We start from the raw sequence: 17286 nt of genomic DNA on the forward strand, positions 1-17286 counted from the left end.
TGGTTGAAAACTATTTACGGTTATTTTAAGTAATTTGGATTTTGATTATTAATTCATTAACATTTTTTTCAATGTTTTTACCTTCATCCATACTTATATTTATTTTTTTAACACAATTTGAATTAACTTTGATTATTTCGAAAAAACTACAATGAAACGAATGCTTTAAATTTTTTTCCAACATTTAATAATTACTAACGATAAATCGATTGCACGCATCAATTCACGCGCTTTACTTTTAAGAGTGCTCGATTATGCGAAGCGTTGCTGTAATTGGAACATTCAACGTGCATTATGCCGCTTATTGCGCTCTAGTCACAGATCTAGTACAGTAGATCTGTGGCTCTTAGTTCATTCTCCATCTACGTGGAAAACACTGGAAAACACTCGAAGGGCGCTTGTGCACTACAAGGAATTTTACTGTCCGGCATTCCGATTTTTTACGGTCCGGTGTGGCATGAAAAAACCAATGAATTGCTTGTGCACCTGTCCGTCTTTACTCGGATCAGTGCGGGTACAGTTGAAGGAAGTTTGGCGGTATAATGCTATCATAAATGATTGTTTTTGCATTTTACAAGAAACGAGTAAAAAATATAGAAGGTGAAATATTATATTACTTCGTTGTAATAAAAAGTAAAGTTCCGTAAGAGATTTAGAATGCGTGTTTCACTTATTTATTTTAATCGGTAACGAGGAGCTAAAGCTATTCCCACTTGAACTTTAACTTACCAACACTTACTTAGATAATAATTAAATTTTTATAGGTATATAAAATAACAATACCGACTTCTCAAATCTCATTGCCAACTAAAAGAAAGTAAAACAAGAGCTTGCTTTCAATTGGCATATGCAGTAAAAAGAGTAAAATCCAAGCAAGTGGGCATTCGGGCATTATACCTACAGCAACTCGTAGACACAAAAAACCATCCGGAATAGGGAAAAGTAAAATGTCGGACAGTAAAACTACGTATAGTGCACAAGCTAGTACAAAAAAATTTAGATTAATGGCTTGCCATACCGGACCGTAAAAAATCGGAATGCCGGACCGTAAAATTCCTTGTAGTGGACAAACGCCCTAAGGGAAAACACGGATGACCGCAAATGTCAGACTGTCACTTGTCAAATGTCAAATTAGAATTTAAATTTTAAAACAATATTAATTATTTACTGGTTACCTATTTGGTTTTATAATTTATTCAATTACCCATGTAAAACATTTCAAGATGAAAAGAATAATGATAAGTTCACAGACTTAAGTTAATAATTAATAATACAATACAAAATGTTGTTTAATTTAAAAGTCCAGTTTTATAGGGAAATTAAAATACAAAGTGGGCTACACTTATATTGTTGTTGGTCAGCAAAACATGTTTGGAGTTTGTTTGTGAAATATTAAACTGGTGTATTGTTTCAAACACAATTTTCCTCATTCATTTGAAGTTCATTTTTATGTGTAAATCAATATATTGTAGAAATCATTTACATTTTTTGTACTTGTTAAATTATATTATATAATAACTTAAATTTACCATTTTAATTGATTATCCAAAAGAAGATCAAAATTTTAAGCATCGTAATCCAGAGGTATTCAAATACTTATTTATAGGATTTTTGTGGTCATATCAAGGTGTAATATTATTTATTTTTTAATTATAATAATCTACTTACCTATAAAATACAGATAATTTCAAATGAAACTCTTTTTACTTCCTTGAATGTTTATTAGATTACTAATATATTGTGCTCTTGTAATTTCTTTCATAATTACCACACATTTTCTTATATTGTGAAATTATTATTTTCAGATCTCAAGTAACCATGCAAGAGGTAGAAGGAGAAACACTTGGTGACAAACATAAAAACTTTAACTTATTGGTGCATAATGCTATTAAAGAAAATCCAAAACAGGAGCTGGAAGACATAGATTATAATCAATCAGATATAAATAATCTTTTCAAAATAGATTTTGCTTGTCGCACTAGAAATGTAGAATATATTTTGAAAGTTTTCAAGTGTCAGGATATGTTGTATGTATCAAGAGCTATTAAACACTCTACTTGGCTTATAACTGATACAAAATATGCTCATATAATTAATCCAGATTATTTGCACACTAATTTGTTACCGTTCATGCTGACAGAAGCAGAAAATAAACTGATGCTATCTGTACGGTTAAATTTAAAAAATCCAAAGAGATATGAAGATTTCTTTGAATATTTACAAAATACTGATCTAGCCTTAAAGTTTCTACCATACTGTTCATCAGAATTTTTTATATCAAAGTTAAAGAATTTAATTTATTTGATACCGGATCACATGCTGGTGAAACTATTCTCTCATAATTTGGAAGTTCTTCGCATTTATTGCAACAGCCAGAGAAAACAGTTCCCGTTGATTACCAAAGCACTGTTTCTTATTAGACAGTATGGAGAAGATTTTTTTGATATTCTAGACTCGGTTAAGAGTGAACATTTACCAGATTTTAAACCTAAATATACTAAATTAGCAATGAAGACTTGTCCGCATCGAATTATGTTTAATTTTCATCATTATGCTAAACACATTGATTTACCATGTTTTGTAAAATATATTCATAAGGATTATTTTAATGAATTTATGACTAAATATGCTGATGATGCAGATGTTTGCTCTCTTTTTAATGCAGAAAGGCAACAGAAGATACTAAAACCAAATGTCCATACTGAACTGCTCTCCAAATTGATAAATTGTGATACTGATGATTTTATCCTATGTAGCAAAATCCTCCAGGAATTTAAGATAAATTTACCTGAAATAATGAATAATCTCAAATTTACTTTTCATTTTATCAACATTGTCGGTAGAAGGTTTAAAATACATAGATTTAATATGGAGTTGTGGAACATATACAATGACATTTTTAAGGAAATAAATATAAAGAAATATTGCAAAAGGAATAAAACCCTGCAATTATACATAAGAAACATTATTGCATACAAAATTATGCAAAACCAAAATATATCTGAAGAGATGATGTCGGATTTTGAGTTTCACACTTTTAAATCTGATTTGACCAAATTTAATGAAGATGAAAAGAAACTTTTATTTGAATTTTTGATGAATTTTGCATTGATCAAAGTTGGAAATTTGTCTAACAAGGAAAAGGAAGTACTTATATGGATGGAAAGACTTGTAAAGTTATTTGATGACTGGGGTAAGAATTTGAATGATTACTATTTTGTAGGAAATAAAATTAGATTTATCATCTCATGTATACAAGGCATTTCAGGTATTGATGGTCTTCAAAAAATTTATGATAGAAAGAAATTTTGGAGAAAAGCTTTATTCCGTGAATTAATTTTTTCTAAAGCATGTGAAGCAATTGATTCTAAAGCATGTGTCAATATTCTAAAACATGACCCAAAAATACTATTCAGGATAAAGGACAAAGTTCTTGCCTGTTCTACTGGTGTTAAAACTTATCGAAACTTTTATTGTAAAATACGTACATTTTGGCCTAATACACTGGCATTGTCTTTTAAAAGTTTACACATGGCAAGACTAAAAACACTGTCCTCAATAATAGGTCTTCACTTTCTTTTAACAAAATCAGAGTATATAGATTTTTTTCAAAATCAAATATCAGATGATGACCTTATTAGTAAAGGGTCTGTGGAAGATATACTCCTTTGCAAGAATTTAGCGAAAAATATACATTATTGCCGGCCCAAACCATCGTTAAATATGGCGATGTTATATGCGAAAGATGTGTGTATGGTAGACGTTATGGCATCAGTAAATTCTATATTAAATAGTATGCCTATGCATCAATTTGACCAAAATTTCCTCATTTTACAAGATAATCCACTTTTACAAAAACTATGTGTCTGGGTAGCTTTCTCAAAGAGAAGTAGAAACGATGAGAAGCAGTTAGTGTTTCAAATTTGGCACAAGACAGATTACACTTCAGTTAAATCAGAAATAATTAGAATGTATATAAATTCTCTTAGTAAATATACAAAGAACGAGTGGAACATTCGTTGTAACTACTTGGATGTGATTCGTGAACAATGGTGCTCCTTGGAGGTTCTATTGGAAGATGTAACAGACGAGGATATTCTAAGAAAACTGCCTAACAAAGTTCAAAGACTGAGTTTATCGATCCGTAGTGAGTTTAGTTCAAAATGTTACGATTTAATTAAGCAACTGCAACCTAAATGTAAACATTTTCCAAGGGTACCTATGATGTCTTATATATTTTCAATGCATAATCTTGACAAGAATCTTTTAGCGGAAATGATTGAAGATTGTATTACGAAAAGATTATGGAGAACTAAATTAAATAATCATCACATGGACATTCTCGTTTCGTGTTTGTTTACGTCGAAACATGAAGACGAACAGATAATTTATTTTAATACAATAATAGCCCCTGTTTTTGACTGTGCGTACAAAATGTGGAATAGGAAAACATGTGGGCTTCTTTTGGTTCAATACAATATTAACAATATTGTTACTGCATTTTGCAAAAGGTTATTTACGTGTAGCAACAATAAAAGGAAATCTCCAGCTATAATTATACTTCTTTTGAATAGCCTTCAAAACAACGTACCAGTTAACGAAAACTATATAATGATAACAAAGTTAAAATTAGCTGTGGAATACTTTAACATTTTTTCCGAATACGAAGATTCACTTGAAGAAGGCGAAGTTCACAACCAAGCTGTGCAGGGATTATCGAAAATATGTATAAAGATCTTCTCTGAAGATGTCGCTACATACGACAAGAGCATTTGGAAACTCTTTTATCACGCCTTACAGATAATGCTTGATGAATTTAGTATGATAAAATCTACTCAATATAAATTGTACAACTGTATGTTGGATCTATGTATCACCTTATCATCAGATCTTGACATTTTAATCCATATATTGGTGATGGAACTTACTATTTATGTAGATGATTTTTATATCATTTTTTTCGACGATGATGATTATGTGGATCCTGAAGGACAAAAGGCATTGTTTGAAAGGATTAAACAACACCCCTCACCAGAAGTTAAAGCGAATTATTCAAAGGTGTTCTTATGTCTTAATAACAATCTTTCGTATACACAGTTAAGTTACAAGGATAAATTTTGAGTATATTAATTACTAGTCTATATAAATGTTTAACTGTAACTGCTGCACAGCACCTTCACCCAACTTGAGAGACTGCCGAATTTGTTTTCATTTAAATTATTGAGGAAAATTGAGGTAAGTAGTAACAAATTTATAATACAAATCAAAACTTTTATGTTTTTAATAAATACACAAGCGTATATAAATGTTATATAGTTTAATCATAATCGTACAGCAAATTATGTGTTTATGTAAACGTAGAAGAACGTGTGCTTACAGCACCTTCAACTTTCTTCGCCTAGGCCTTGGTACAGTTTCGGTCAATCTTACTGAAGCTGGAAGATACAAAATAAAGTTTTAAAACTGTGATAAAAGTAATCAAAATGTGATAAAAATATTTAAAGTTTTAAAACTGTGATAAAAGTAATCAAAATGTGATAAAAATATTTTTTTTAATAAATATTTTTTCTAAATACCCAAGCTCTTTATTTCTCTTTCTTCAATACGCCTCCTATTTCTGTTTCTCCAAAATCAAACGAGTAACGAGTATTATTTAAATGCTCGTCTTAAATTTTTATAAGTTAGGTATTCAATTAAATCCAACAATTTCTACAACTACCCTACAATTCGAACTAAAAAATATTTAAATTAATTTAATGTTTGTCAAGCCATTCAAACAATGCCATTCCGCGTTTGATCCAGTGCGTCTGCACCTTGTAGGTACTGTAAGTTCATTCATGAATTCTTATTTCTCCCGTTCCTACAACTCCTCAAAAAAAAAAACAACCATCAATTTTAATTGTTTAATAGTCCAGTGCGTAGAATAACGCCACTCCTCGCTTGATCCAATGCGCTTGTGGCTTGTGCGTGGGCAGCTCGATGGTCACCTTTGCGATTCTGTTTTCGTTCCGAGAAGTATTTCCGTGCAAGGCTACCTGCTGTGGCTAGATTGGCCTATTACCATTTCGACAACTACCCTCCCAGAAAAAAATAAAACAACCATTAATTTTTATTTTTATTTTTCAATAATTTAATAATCCAGCGCACAAAATAGTGCCACTCCTCGCTTGATCCAATGCGCTTGTGGCTTGTGCGTGGGCAGCTCGATGGTCATCACGTAGTTGGTGGAGTGACCCGTGGTGCTGAGCGTGCCCGCGCGCACGAGCGTCTTGTACGTGGGACACTCGTACAGACCTTGCGCTAGCTTGTGGTTCTGCTCTGGCTTCATGTAGATTATTGCCATTTCTGGAATGTAACACGGAATGTTATTACAACCTATTGTTATAGTGTAGTGCTATTTCTGAAATACACTTTTTAGAATTATTTAATTCGCATAGTTTATTAACAAAACAATTAACAGAACAATATTACAAAAAAAAGCATCGCTTATTAGGAAGTAGAAAATTCACAGTCTTGGAATGAGGGTACATGGACATAGAATACAATTATATTATGATTTTGATATAAATTCCACCTAATCAACGCGTTAAATTACTTCATAATTCATACAGTACTTTTAAAAATCAACAAGTTAAAAAAATCTGATATGCAAGTATTAAGTAGAATGATATTAAGAATACAGTTTTTTTATTATTCGAATAGACAAACCGAACAAAAAAAAAACAAAAATTGGGAGAAGAAACCAAAACGTGACGTCACCCGTGTGCAGAAACAAATATCAAAAACTCAAATATTTGAGGGCACTTATAAAATACAACGCTAGACCAGTATGCAGCTCCTTGGCGCGGATCTCCTCGAGCGCCATGTAAACTTAAAAATAATAATAATAATTGCGGGTACTTATAAAAATCATGACCAGTATGCAGCTCTTTAGCGCGGCTCTCCTCCAGCGCCATGTCGCCCATGTTCCACCGCGCGCCCTCTAGGTACAGGCCGCGCACGCAGCACCCGTCCTCCGGCTTCTTGGCCGGAGCGCCCGCTAGCGGCTGGGCGGTCACCATGGCAACAGGGTACAGTTTACGTTTAGTTTTAGTTTACGGTACATGGTACAATTACAAAGCAATAGTGAGATTAATGATAAAACATGTAGTGGAAAGTGGAAAATTGACAATAAAGAAAAAAAAAGAGCGGCACACGTGTCAGAAGTAAAACTTCTTTGGCAAGATTCAAAGATAACAACAACGTCGTGTTACTCTAGGATGTAACGGTATTGCCATGACGTGACCTTGAAATTTTACTCTCAAAGCACCTAAAGAAGTTTCACTTCAAAAAAAAAAAAACATTCAACAAACGTATAATGAAGAAAAAGAAAGTTACAGAACAAGCTACAGTTTATAAAATATTACGCACATAGACCGATGAGACCGATGTCGTTAATTGAGCAAAAAAATTGCTCAAAAAAAGTCGTGCACTGTGGTCAGACGAAAGGAGTCATAACATAATCTTTTTTCAATTTTTGAACATTGCAGATACTTACATTAAATACGACAAAAGATTATTTAACTAATAAAAACTAACCAACCCTAACTACGTCTACAAACCAAAATTCAGAACAACACCGGTAAAACTAACCTCAAACGCATACGCAACCGTATCAATAGCGATCACGTGTTTCCGTGCATAGTTCTGCAGCGCGCCGGTGAGGAAGGCCTGCGGGAAGTAGAAGCCGGAGATCCAGAACACGCGCGGGATGCCGCCCTCCGCCCACTGCTGCATGAACTGCACGCGCAGCACTAAGTCTTTCACCCATGCAGCTGCACACAAACACATGGAAATTACGAACTTATTTATTTCAAGAGTAGTAGGTATATGCTTTCAAGCATAATATGTAGGGCACTGGGCACGCGGACACAGCCTCACACAACATAACCACAAAATTTACCAGCAACCAAGAATTAATTGAAGAAAGAAAGTTATATAAATCAATATATTTTTATAGCATTTGCAATTACTATTATAAATTAATAATATTATAATATGACAAATAAATGAACTTTAAAAGCAATTGCAAAGATAACAAACTTAAATGTTAACTTTGCAATTTCCTCGATATGCAGGTCCTAAGAAATGCATAAATAAATGCAATTAAATGTGAAAAAATTTGCAATGAATTACCACAAGCACCTCAGTCCAATTCAATTTGTGTTTGCATGATTTTATAGAACTTGAAACCCTGGAGTCCCTACAAATAAAACAAATTGATCATAATAACCCAGTGGCTTCAACGACGGATAAGCTTTAGAGCTCCACATGGCGGGCACGGAGTTCATGGCAAGACTCCCCGCCATGCTCTCTAGGGCTTCCGACATTACAACGAGACCCTTGAGCGCTTTCAACAGATCCCTGAAATGATTACGTGAGGGTAGATTTGTGTGTTTAATGAAACACTTAAATTGATTATCATGAATATGTTTTTGTTAAAATAATTGATTAATTTTGTTTTATTTTTCAATGAATTTTTTTCTGCACTTTTTTTTATATTAAATCTTAAGCTTGTTCTTCTCTTTGATTAGTTTAAAAAAAATTATGGCAATAAAGTTGCAATAATTTACACGCTAAAATAGTCGACAGGGCATTGTAATACAATAATTTAAATGCTGAAATAGTCGACAGTGTTCTGACATTGTAATAATTTACGCGCTAAAGTAGTCGACAATATACTGACATTTCCATAATTTACGCGCTAAAGTAGTCGACAATATACTGACATTTCCATAATTTACCTACGCGCTAAAGTAGTCGACAATATACTGACATTTCCATAATTTACGCGCTAAAGTAGTCGACAATATACTGACATTTCCATAATTTACGCGCTAAAGTAGTCGACAATATACTGACATTTCCATAATTTACGCGCTAAAGTAGTCGACAATATACTGACATTTCCATAATTTACGCGCTAAAGTAGTCGACAGTGTAACTACTTATATTGCAATGAATTAATGTCAAATGACTAACTTGAGTGAGTTTTGTATAACACCAAGCAGCCTGTTGTATCGGATGGCTTCCTGCATGAGCACAGTGTTCAGCGACTCCTTGTAGGAGACAGGGTAGCTGTAGATTAAAAAAAATAAAACATTACTATGTGTTATTCGCAGCTCAGCGGTTTTTTTGATGTTAGAGCGGACAATTGAGCTAATGGTTCGCCTGATTGTAAGTGGATCACCACCACCTATGAGCATTTAGAGATGCAGGTATGCGGAAGAATTCCAACCAATACCCGCGACCCCATCATTAAAGCGGCTCGACGGAACACAGTGGGGTTTTAGTCGGTAGGAATCCGACATAACCCACGGCTCCTTCCCCGGGGGCAGTGGGTATCTTTGGAAGATTTCCCCACTATAAAAAAAAGGGTATCTGCAAATGCATTGCCTGCGTTTAAGGGGTAAAGAATAAAGGAAGAGGAAAATAATGGAGTGGGAAGAGTGAGGAGACGGATAGAAGTGATGCTCATGTGGAGGAAGGAAAGTGGAATTCCTCTATCGAAAAAGGGAGGATCCTCGATCAGTCTACTCGACTGGCCGACCTCTAAGATACCGATGAATGATGTCGGAACGTTGTATGTATACAGGGTGTCACGGATGTCCTATCGTAGGCCTAATGGACCATATAGTGTTTAACCTTCTGATGCTGTAAAAAATATTTAAAAAATCCGGTCGTGCAGGAAAAATTATCTTACAACTTTTCAATAAACTTTGTGTTCGTAACCCTAACTACGCGGATCATACTCGCGAGCGTTATACATAAGCGGTCATTGACCTCGAACGCACTGCTTAATTTCGAACCTCGAAAATAAATACCTAAGTACTGTTTGGATAATATTTTTTAGAGTTACATACGAGACAAATACACAAGTACACTATCGTTATTCGTTACCAAAAATACGAAAATTTACCTACTTAGTACCATCGCCTTCTGACCGCACCCTTTTTATACTTAATCATATTTTAATCTTTACTTACTTAGTTTTTTTATTTAGATACATGCGTATCAATTATTTAATTTATTTTTGTACAATGATATTGAAATAAGGTACATACCTACCAACTTGTAGAAATTTCAGCATACAACATGCACCTATCACACACACTAAACACACCTTCACAACATACCTACTAAAGCACCCGTACTCAAACTCAAACATTTTAATACTCCACGTTCGTATTACGACATTACCACAGAGTACTTTTGTATTGGACATAACCGACTCAGAAACTCACAGATGAAACACAGAAAACGGCTAAAAGCAAACGATTGCAACTTGACACCGAAAGAAAACTTCAATAATAATACGAATAAACGTACAATGCGAGTTTAGGGATTCGTAGGGAAATGTTTGTAAAAATACCTTTAATAAGAATGATTTAGAATACATAATAATATCTGTATTCTGTTCCTTTCAACTTTTGCTAGATGAAACTCAATAATTAAAATATGGCGCCTAATCTAGATTAGAGTATAAATAGCAACTTAAGGTACCTACCTAAATACCTATCAAATAATAATATTATTTCCCAGCATAAAACTTAATAATATCATTTCATGATAATTTCACATTAAATATGATTGTGTTTTTTCATTTGTAGTTACAAAAGAAAATTGAAAGTAAATAATAAAAAGATAAGTAAAATAAAATATTAAATAAACAACGGAACCGTATTTTTAAAAGGCGGCATTTCACAAACGAAAGGGGGCGTTACCTTTGCTAGTTGCACAAAGACACCGCCGCCGGCACGTGTAAGCGTCCGCGCATTTTAATAATTGCACAAATTTTGTTAAATTGTTAGTTCTCCACCAAACGTCTTAGCGTAATGGCTGTGATAGATCTGCGCGGGAGATTCGGGATCTTTACTCGTTAGTCGAAATTCTTATTTTGTGTTTATAATAATTATTAATTAGTTAAACTTATTAAAGCAGTGGTTGTATAAATCCATGATAATGCATTTAAGTATTTACGAGATTTTCTTATGTTACTTAGTTATTTTAAGAAGTGATTGATAGGTATTTGGAGTACCTAGTAGGAATAATATTTAATAGTTAATACATTATGTAATATTTGTTTACCTTCGTCACTCATCATTCGTCATCATTGTGCAATAGGTATGTACCTATTACGAATTACGATCCTGTGATTCCTGTGCATGATAATCAGGTGAGTGTTTGCATTTTGAAACCGTTGATTTCACAGAGGTTGATTTCTTCTGGTAAATATGACACCGTGTGCATGTAATTGGTGTTTACGACACATCTACCTAATTACGAAAAATCATAAGTAAAACATACTTCCTATTTCTTAAATCAAAGTATTATTATTCATTTTCACTAATAATTATTAATTTAATAGCTTTAACCCAAATGGAAAATAGGTAAAGGTCGTATAATTATCAATAATTATTAATAATTTAGACTTATTTTATTAAATAAATAAATTATAAATTTATTATTTAGCTTTCACAACTCAGTAGGTTTTATTACAATAATTATTTTGTCAGTAATCTTAACTAAGTAGGTACAGGTAGTTATGACTTACGAGTTTGAGGGAGTCGTACTTTATTTTTATCGTTATGAAAACTTTGATAAATATTTTTTTTGTTGTTTACGGAACGTGTAGTTATGTGTATTAGCTTAATGAAGTTTTTCGATTCATGAAAAATCTGAACACTTCCTCGTAAAATTAAAAGTCTAAGTATAAGCTCGACCGCGGTCAGTTTCAGTTTCAGTTTTTTTTTTGTAAAATAAACGATTATTTTTGTATGTGTTTTGTATACTCTAAAAAATATTATCCAAACAGTAGGTACCTATTTATTTCCGAGGTTCGAGGTTAAGCATAGCGTTCGAGTCCGCGTTCGGTCAATGACCGCTTATGTATAACGCTCGCGAGTATGATCCGCGTAGTTAGGGTTACGAACACAAAGTTTATTGAAAAGTTGTAAGATAATTTTTCCTGCACGACTGGATTTTTTAAATATTTTTTACAGCATCAGAAGGTTAAACACTACTTATATGCTCCATTAGGCCTACGATAGGACATCCGTGACACCCTGTATATGCGCTGTAGTGAAAACATTTTGCTTGTGCTATTCAGAGCGACCACCTCCTTGGTACAGTGGTTGACGCGTGAGCGTAAAACCGAGGGGTCCTGGTTTCGATTCCCGGTGGAGACGAAGAAAAAAAAAATGTCTCGGTCTGGTAGGACACAGAAGGCTGATCACTTATTGCCCTAAAGAAAATTGATCAGTGAAACAGATGTATGCATAATGCATCTGTCCCTTACCCCACTACGGGGACACGTGACTTATTGAGAGCGCAGTGTGGCTACACTCACGTGGCGGCGATGTAGCCGTGGTCGAGCGCGGGCGGCAGCACGGCGAGGATGTCCCGCGCGGCGCGCTCCGTGGCCAGCTCCGCGCTCAGCGCGCCGCCGCCGCCCGCCGCGCTGCCCTGCAGGCTGCGCAGCGTGCCTACCGAGTCACACATTTACATTTTTACACTGTTACTAGCGGTTTCATCCGCGAGGTCAAAGGAAATTCCCATATAATAACCGCAGTAAAAAGTAGCATATGTAAACTTTTAACACAAGGAGTTCCTCAGGATTCGGTTGTTCACGGCGTGGTCAAAGGAAATTCCCATATAATAACCGCAGTAAAAAGTAGCATATGTAAACTTTTAACACAAGGAGTTCCTCAGGGTTCGGTTGTTCACGGCGTGGTCAAAGGAAATTACCATATATCACCGCAGTAAAACATTTGCATAAGTCAAACTTTTAACACAAGGCGTTCCTCAGGGTTCGGTTGTTCAGACCACTCTTCACAATCTTTGTTAACGACTCGAGATTTTTTTTCTGATACTAAGAATATTTATTATTAGCTGCGCTCCGCGGTTTCAAACGCGTGGCACCGCTTCTGTTGTTCTTAGTGTGATGGTATGTAGCTTATTCTCTTCCTCGATAAATGAGCTATCTAATACCAAAATAATTTTTCAAATCGAAACAATAGTTCCCGAGATTAGCGCGTTCAAACAAACAAATAAACTCTTCATGTTTTACCTTTGACGGAAGTGGCGTCAAAGGAAAAACATGTATACCGCGGTAACCAGTTACTGATTAGCCCTCAAACTATCTTCAAACAAAAATCTTATGATAAAATGGCCCCATTGCGCCTTGAAATACATACAAACAAAGTAACGCCATTATATAGTTTGATTAGCGTAATAATATTGTTGAAACAGTTTATTTTATCAATGTATATAGATTTAAGTAAGGGATTTGATAAGGTGGTATATTTCCTGTAACGGTTAAAATTCAATTTAATATTGTTTGTTATTTATTTCGGAACTGACCAATAAAAGTAACAATGAATAGTAATTGTTATTAATCGCATCTTTCGCATCGCATCCTTACTTTGGGTGGTCTCCAAGGTTCGCACCTGGAGCCTATTTTGTTAATTTTTGTTTACGATTTGGCACAAAAAAAATGTTACTTAAAATATTATTTGCAGCTGTCAGACTTTCTTCAGACTTCAAAACTATAAATAATTCAGTAGATGATAAATTCCTACAAGATTTAAATCAAATGGATAGTTTATTACCGATTTTAATTGCTTGCTAAAAGATCGCTTGCTAAATCTTGCTTGCTAAAAGATCACTAAATTATGCTTGCTCAAAATAAATAGAAATCAAAATAAATGCTACACTCACTGAGACAAGTGCTAGTCTCGGACATAGCGTAGCTGATGTTAGCGTTGCTGTGTAACCCAAATAGCGACGGGTCGTCGTTGAGCGGCAACGTGCGGATGTACTTCGTGTAGTCCTCGATGCTTGATGAAGATGGTTGCTGTATTTATATAAGCAACAATTACTATAGTAAATAGTTTTCTATTACAGTAGTTTACCCAAACTGAGGTTTACTACTACAGTCTGTAGAAGATTAGGAAAATAAAGTACTACGATAAGTATTATTTCTGCTTTGAAATTTAGAACTATGGTAGACTATTTAACGCAAATTGAGTGTTCTTTTCTGTAGCGTTATAGTAAATACATTGAGCCCCAAGCGGCCCGATCGGTCCACGACACAATAGATTTTCTATTGTGTCTGCGGGGCCTGAGTTATTACCACAAATTGAGTGTTCATTTCTGTAGCGTTGTAGTAATTACAAATGTGACATATTATAATTGATTATTTATTTTCTTTCTTCTCTTTCTTTGGTTGTGCTTATTGGCCCGTCATAAAAATCCAGCCTGTATAAACAAATACATTATCAGTATCATCACAATAAACCACAAAACCCCACCTGTTTATACGCGCCGGTCTCGTCGAACAGCCACCTCTCACTGAGCACGGCGGTCGCGTAGTAGTCGGCGAGCAGACACAGCAGGCAGCGCCGGTCCCAGTCGTCCGTCACGCGACCGCCGTAGTTTATGTGCCCCGCCGTGTATGTTAACATCTACGCACACGTTGGTAACAGCATCATCATCATCATCATTATCATTATTATCGTCACAATCATTATCATCGTTACGGAAATAATTGTCATTATAAGCAATGTCATCATCATAATATACAACGTCATAATCATTTGTCGTCATTAACAAAACTGTTGTTTCAACAAGTTTGATCAATATAGAATTAGCACTTCCGATATTTTAACAACAACAACCGTAACAACTTAGTAATTACTGAGAGCGTGCAAAATAATAATATAGGTAGTACAAAAATGATAACAATTTTGATATTTAAATAAGAAATCATTAAGAAAAAGCCTTCACTTTACACAAAGATAAAAGTGATGATAGATAACGATAATCTACATTAAACTTTCTTTGAATGTTCCCCAGGGATCACACATTGGTCCATTACTATTTCTTATTTTCACTAACCATCTAAGCATATTTACACCCAATTTCTTCCTAAATCCTAAATTAAACTTGTACATTTATCAACTCACCCGCAGTGGAACTTCATTGTACTCAGTGAGGAACATGTGCAGCTGCGAGATGCAGATGCGCAGATCGCCGTCAGTGAACTCGTACGGGATGTTGAAGCCGAGCGGACCGAACTTGCGCCGCTCCAACACCACGCCGTGGAACAGGCATAGCGAGAATAGTAACCACTGCACCATAGGGTACAAGATATCAGTGTAATTATGTATATACTTGATTATAACATGTGGTACCTATATAAATAAATGAATATAATATACCTTTACACGTTGTTTCATTCGTATCTATTAAATCTGATGAATTTACCTTCTTATTTATTAGAATTAGATTTAGTTCTAATTAGGTCACACACCACAATTACTAGCTTTAAAATTAATTTTTAAGAAGATACGCCAATTAAAAGGAACACCAATAGTGCAATAATTTACGCATATGAACAAAATTCATTATTTTATCTATTACATAACTGTGTTTATCTACGTAACGGAAAAAGCATTAGGTAACAATTTACGCAATACAGTTAATAGGAATTGAAAGATAGTTACCTTAAAATTCGCAACTTTGCTGTCATGAGAGTTGAAATAATCTTGGAAATCGGGAACTTGATTCATGTAAGCTTTTAATAGGTTGGCCTTAATGCCACGAGGAGGCTCCACTGTCATTTTATATCCTTAAAAAATAAAAATCATGTCTGTATACAGCATGACTATTGTAAAAACTACTGAAATTATTTAGATTTGATAGAAAGTGATTGGATTTTGAGTGCAAATAAATTGATTAGGTTGAATATCCTAATACTAGTCCACGATTCAATGCAAAGCATACAAAGGGTTCAAGAAAGTGAAACTAAAAATTAGAAGTAGTAAGTAAAAATAAGAAGCTATAGTGGTATTCGTTCATTGAGTATAAGGCAAAATAAAGGCATATAAAAATGTAGTGCAAAAATGTACAAGCGATGCAGCATTTAAATATCTTAGGGTCTGGCTGCTGCTCCTAATACTGCTGATGCTGTTGTACCTGCTACTACTAGTACTACAATTACTCCTACTACTACTACTACCAACCGTTCTGCAACAAAGCAACAGGGAAGAACGGCGACGGCGTGGATGTGAGCCACAGGCGGAAGTCCTTGTGCACCGTCTCCGGGGCGATGTGCTCCACGTTCAGCTCCAGCACCGGCATCCACGACGGGGATAGGTGGCAGTTCTGCCCGTAGTTTAACAAACAGTTTAAATAGATACAGTTTAGTACTTCGTATTTGTTTGTAGAATAATCATTAGGTACACAGTATAGCTCAAGAACGTAAATACGTATAGATTTTTGGAATTTAATTTTGACCAAATTTGCAGAAATAACATGATAAAGCGAAGATTTTTGAACTTGTTAAACAATACCAAAGTTAGAGGTACTTATTTAAATACCTGGAAGAATACCCAGTTCCCGAAATCGCATCCAACCTTCATCATTGCTTCCGCGAGAGGCCCCTGACCTTGACCGAGAGAAATGCTCTCGAATCGTTTCCCCATTTTCATTTTATCCGCAAATTTTAATAAATCTAAAATTAGAAAACACCCGTTCTTTTATGCAGGATATTGTAGCGTAGCATGAATTCTACTACATTAAAGTGCGTCACACCACAGTGCATTTCAAGAGAGTATAGATCAATACAGTGCATCATACTATAGTACAGCACACTACAGTACACCACTCTACAATGCATCACACGAGTCACACGACAATGCATCGCCCGATAATACACTTGACGATTCACCCGACAATGCACCCGACAATACATTGCACAAAAGTGATAGAAGCACACTACAGTACATAAAAATAGAGTGCATTACAATAGAGTACATCTCAATAGAGTGCAGTGCAATAGAGTACATCGTAATAAAGTACATTGAAATAGAGTGCGTTATAATAGAGTACATCGCCATAGAGTTCATAAAATGGAGTGCATTACAATAGAGTACATCGCAATAGAGTACATCAAAATAGAGTCCACCAAACTAGAGTATAGCACAATAGAGTGCATTGCAATACAGTACATCGCAATAGAGCACATCACAATAGAGTGCATCGCACTACAGTACATCACAATAGAGTACACTACACTCACCGGCAGCGGGATCAGTGCCGGTGGAGAGCACAAAGATGATGGGCGCGAGCGGGTCGGACTCCGCGAACAGCGCCGCCAGGTCCGCCGGCTGCGGCTCCACGAACCGCGCGCCCAGACCCAGCACCACGTAGTCCTATAGTAGCATACATCAAACGTACTGTTTG

At 35.0% G+C, this 17286-nt stretch overlaps 2 protein-coding genes across 5 annotated transcripts in view; one reads left to right on the top strand and one right to left on the bottom strand.

Annotated features, from left to right (window-relative positions):
• The first annotated feature begins 1258 nt into the window (after positions 1–1258).
• Positions 1259–5494, top strand: LOC123701435. Of its 4 annotated transcripts, none has more exons than XM_045648911.1 (2): positions 1259–1481; positions 1804–5494. In XM_045648911.1, exon 2 carries the CDS (start codon positions 1819–1821, stop codon positions 5119–5121), a length of 3303 nt encoding a protein of 1100 aa, XP_045504867.1. In that variant the 5' UTR covers positions 1259–1481; positions 1804–1818; the 3' UTR covers positions 5122–5494. The 4 variants fall into 4 exon arrangements, with proteins under 4 accessions (XP_045504867.1, XP_045504871.1, XP_045504869.1 ...); XM_045648915.1 differs by having other exon boundaries at positions 1264–1391; XM_045648913.1 differs by lacking the exon at positions 1259–1481 and adding an exon at positions 1514–1584 and having other exon boundaries at positions 1806–5494.
• Positions 5495–6130: 636 nt separating this feature from the next.
• Positions 6131–17286, bottom strand: part of LOC123701526 (dynein axonemal heavy chain 1-like) — a 56313-nt gene continuing 45157 nt past the window's right edge. Inside the window, exons 74-86 of the mRNA XM_045649030.1 lie at positions 17123–17255; positions 16422–16555; positions 16065–16206; positions 15546–15670; positions 15006–15170; positions 14352–14504; positions 13759–13894; positions 12389–12524; positions 9022–9117; positions 8273–8403; positions 7633–7814; positions 6917–7046; positions 6131–6345 (exon numbers count right to left, since the gene is read on the bottom strand). Of these exons, the coding sequence (XP_045504986.1) occupies positions 6131–6345; positions 6917–7046; positions 7633–7814; positions 8273–8403; positions 9022–9117; positions 12389–12524; positions 13759–13894; positions 14352–14504; positions 15006–15170; positions 15546–15670; positions 16065–16206; positions 16422–16555; positions 17123–17255 (1878 nt within the window). The remainder of the gene's footprint in view (positions 6346–6916; positions 7047–7632; positions 7815–8272; positions 8404–9021; positions 9118–12388; positions 12525–13758; positions 13895–14351; positions 14505–15005; positions 15171–15545; positions 15671–16064; positions 16207–16421; positions 16556–17122; positions 17256–17286) is intronic.

This window comes from Colias croceus, chromosome 21 (genome assembly GCF_905220415.1).
Source record: "Colias croceus chromosome 21, ilColCroc2.1".
Lineage (NCBI taxonomy): Eukaryota > Metazoa > Arthropoda > Insecta > Lepidoptera > Pieridae > Colias > Colias croceus.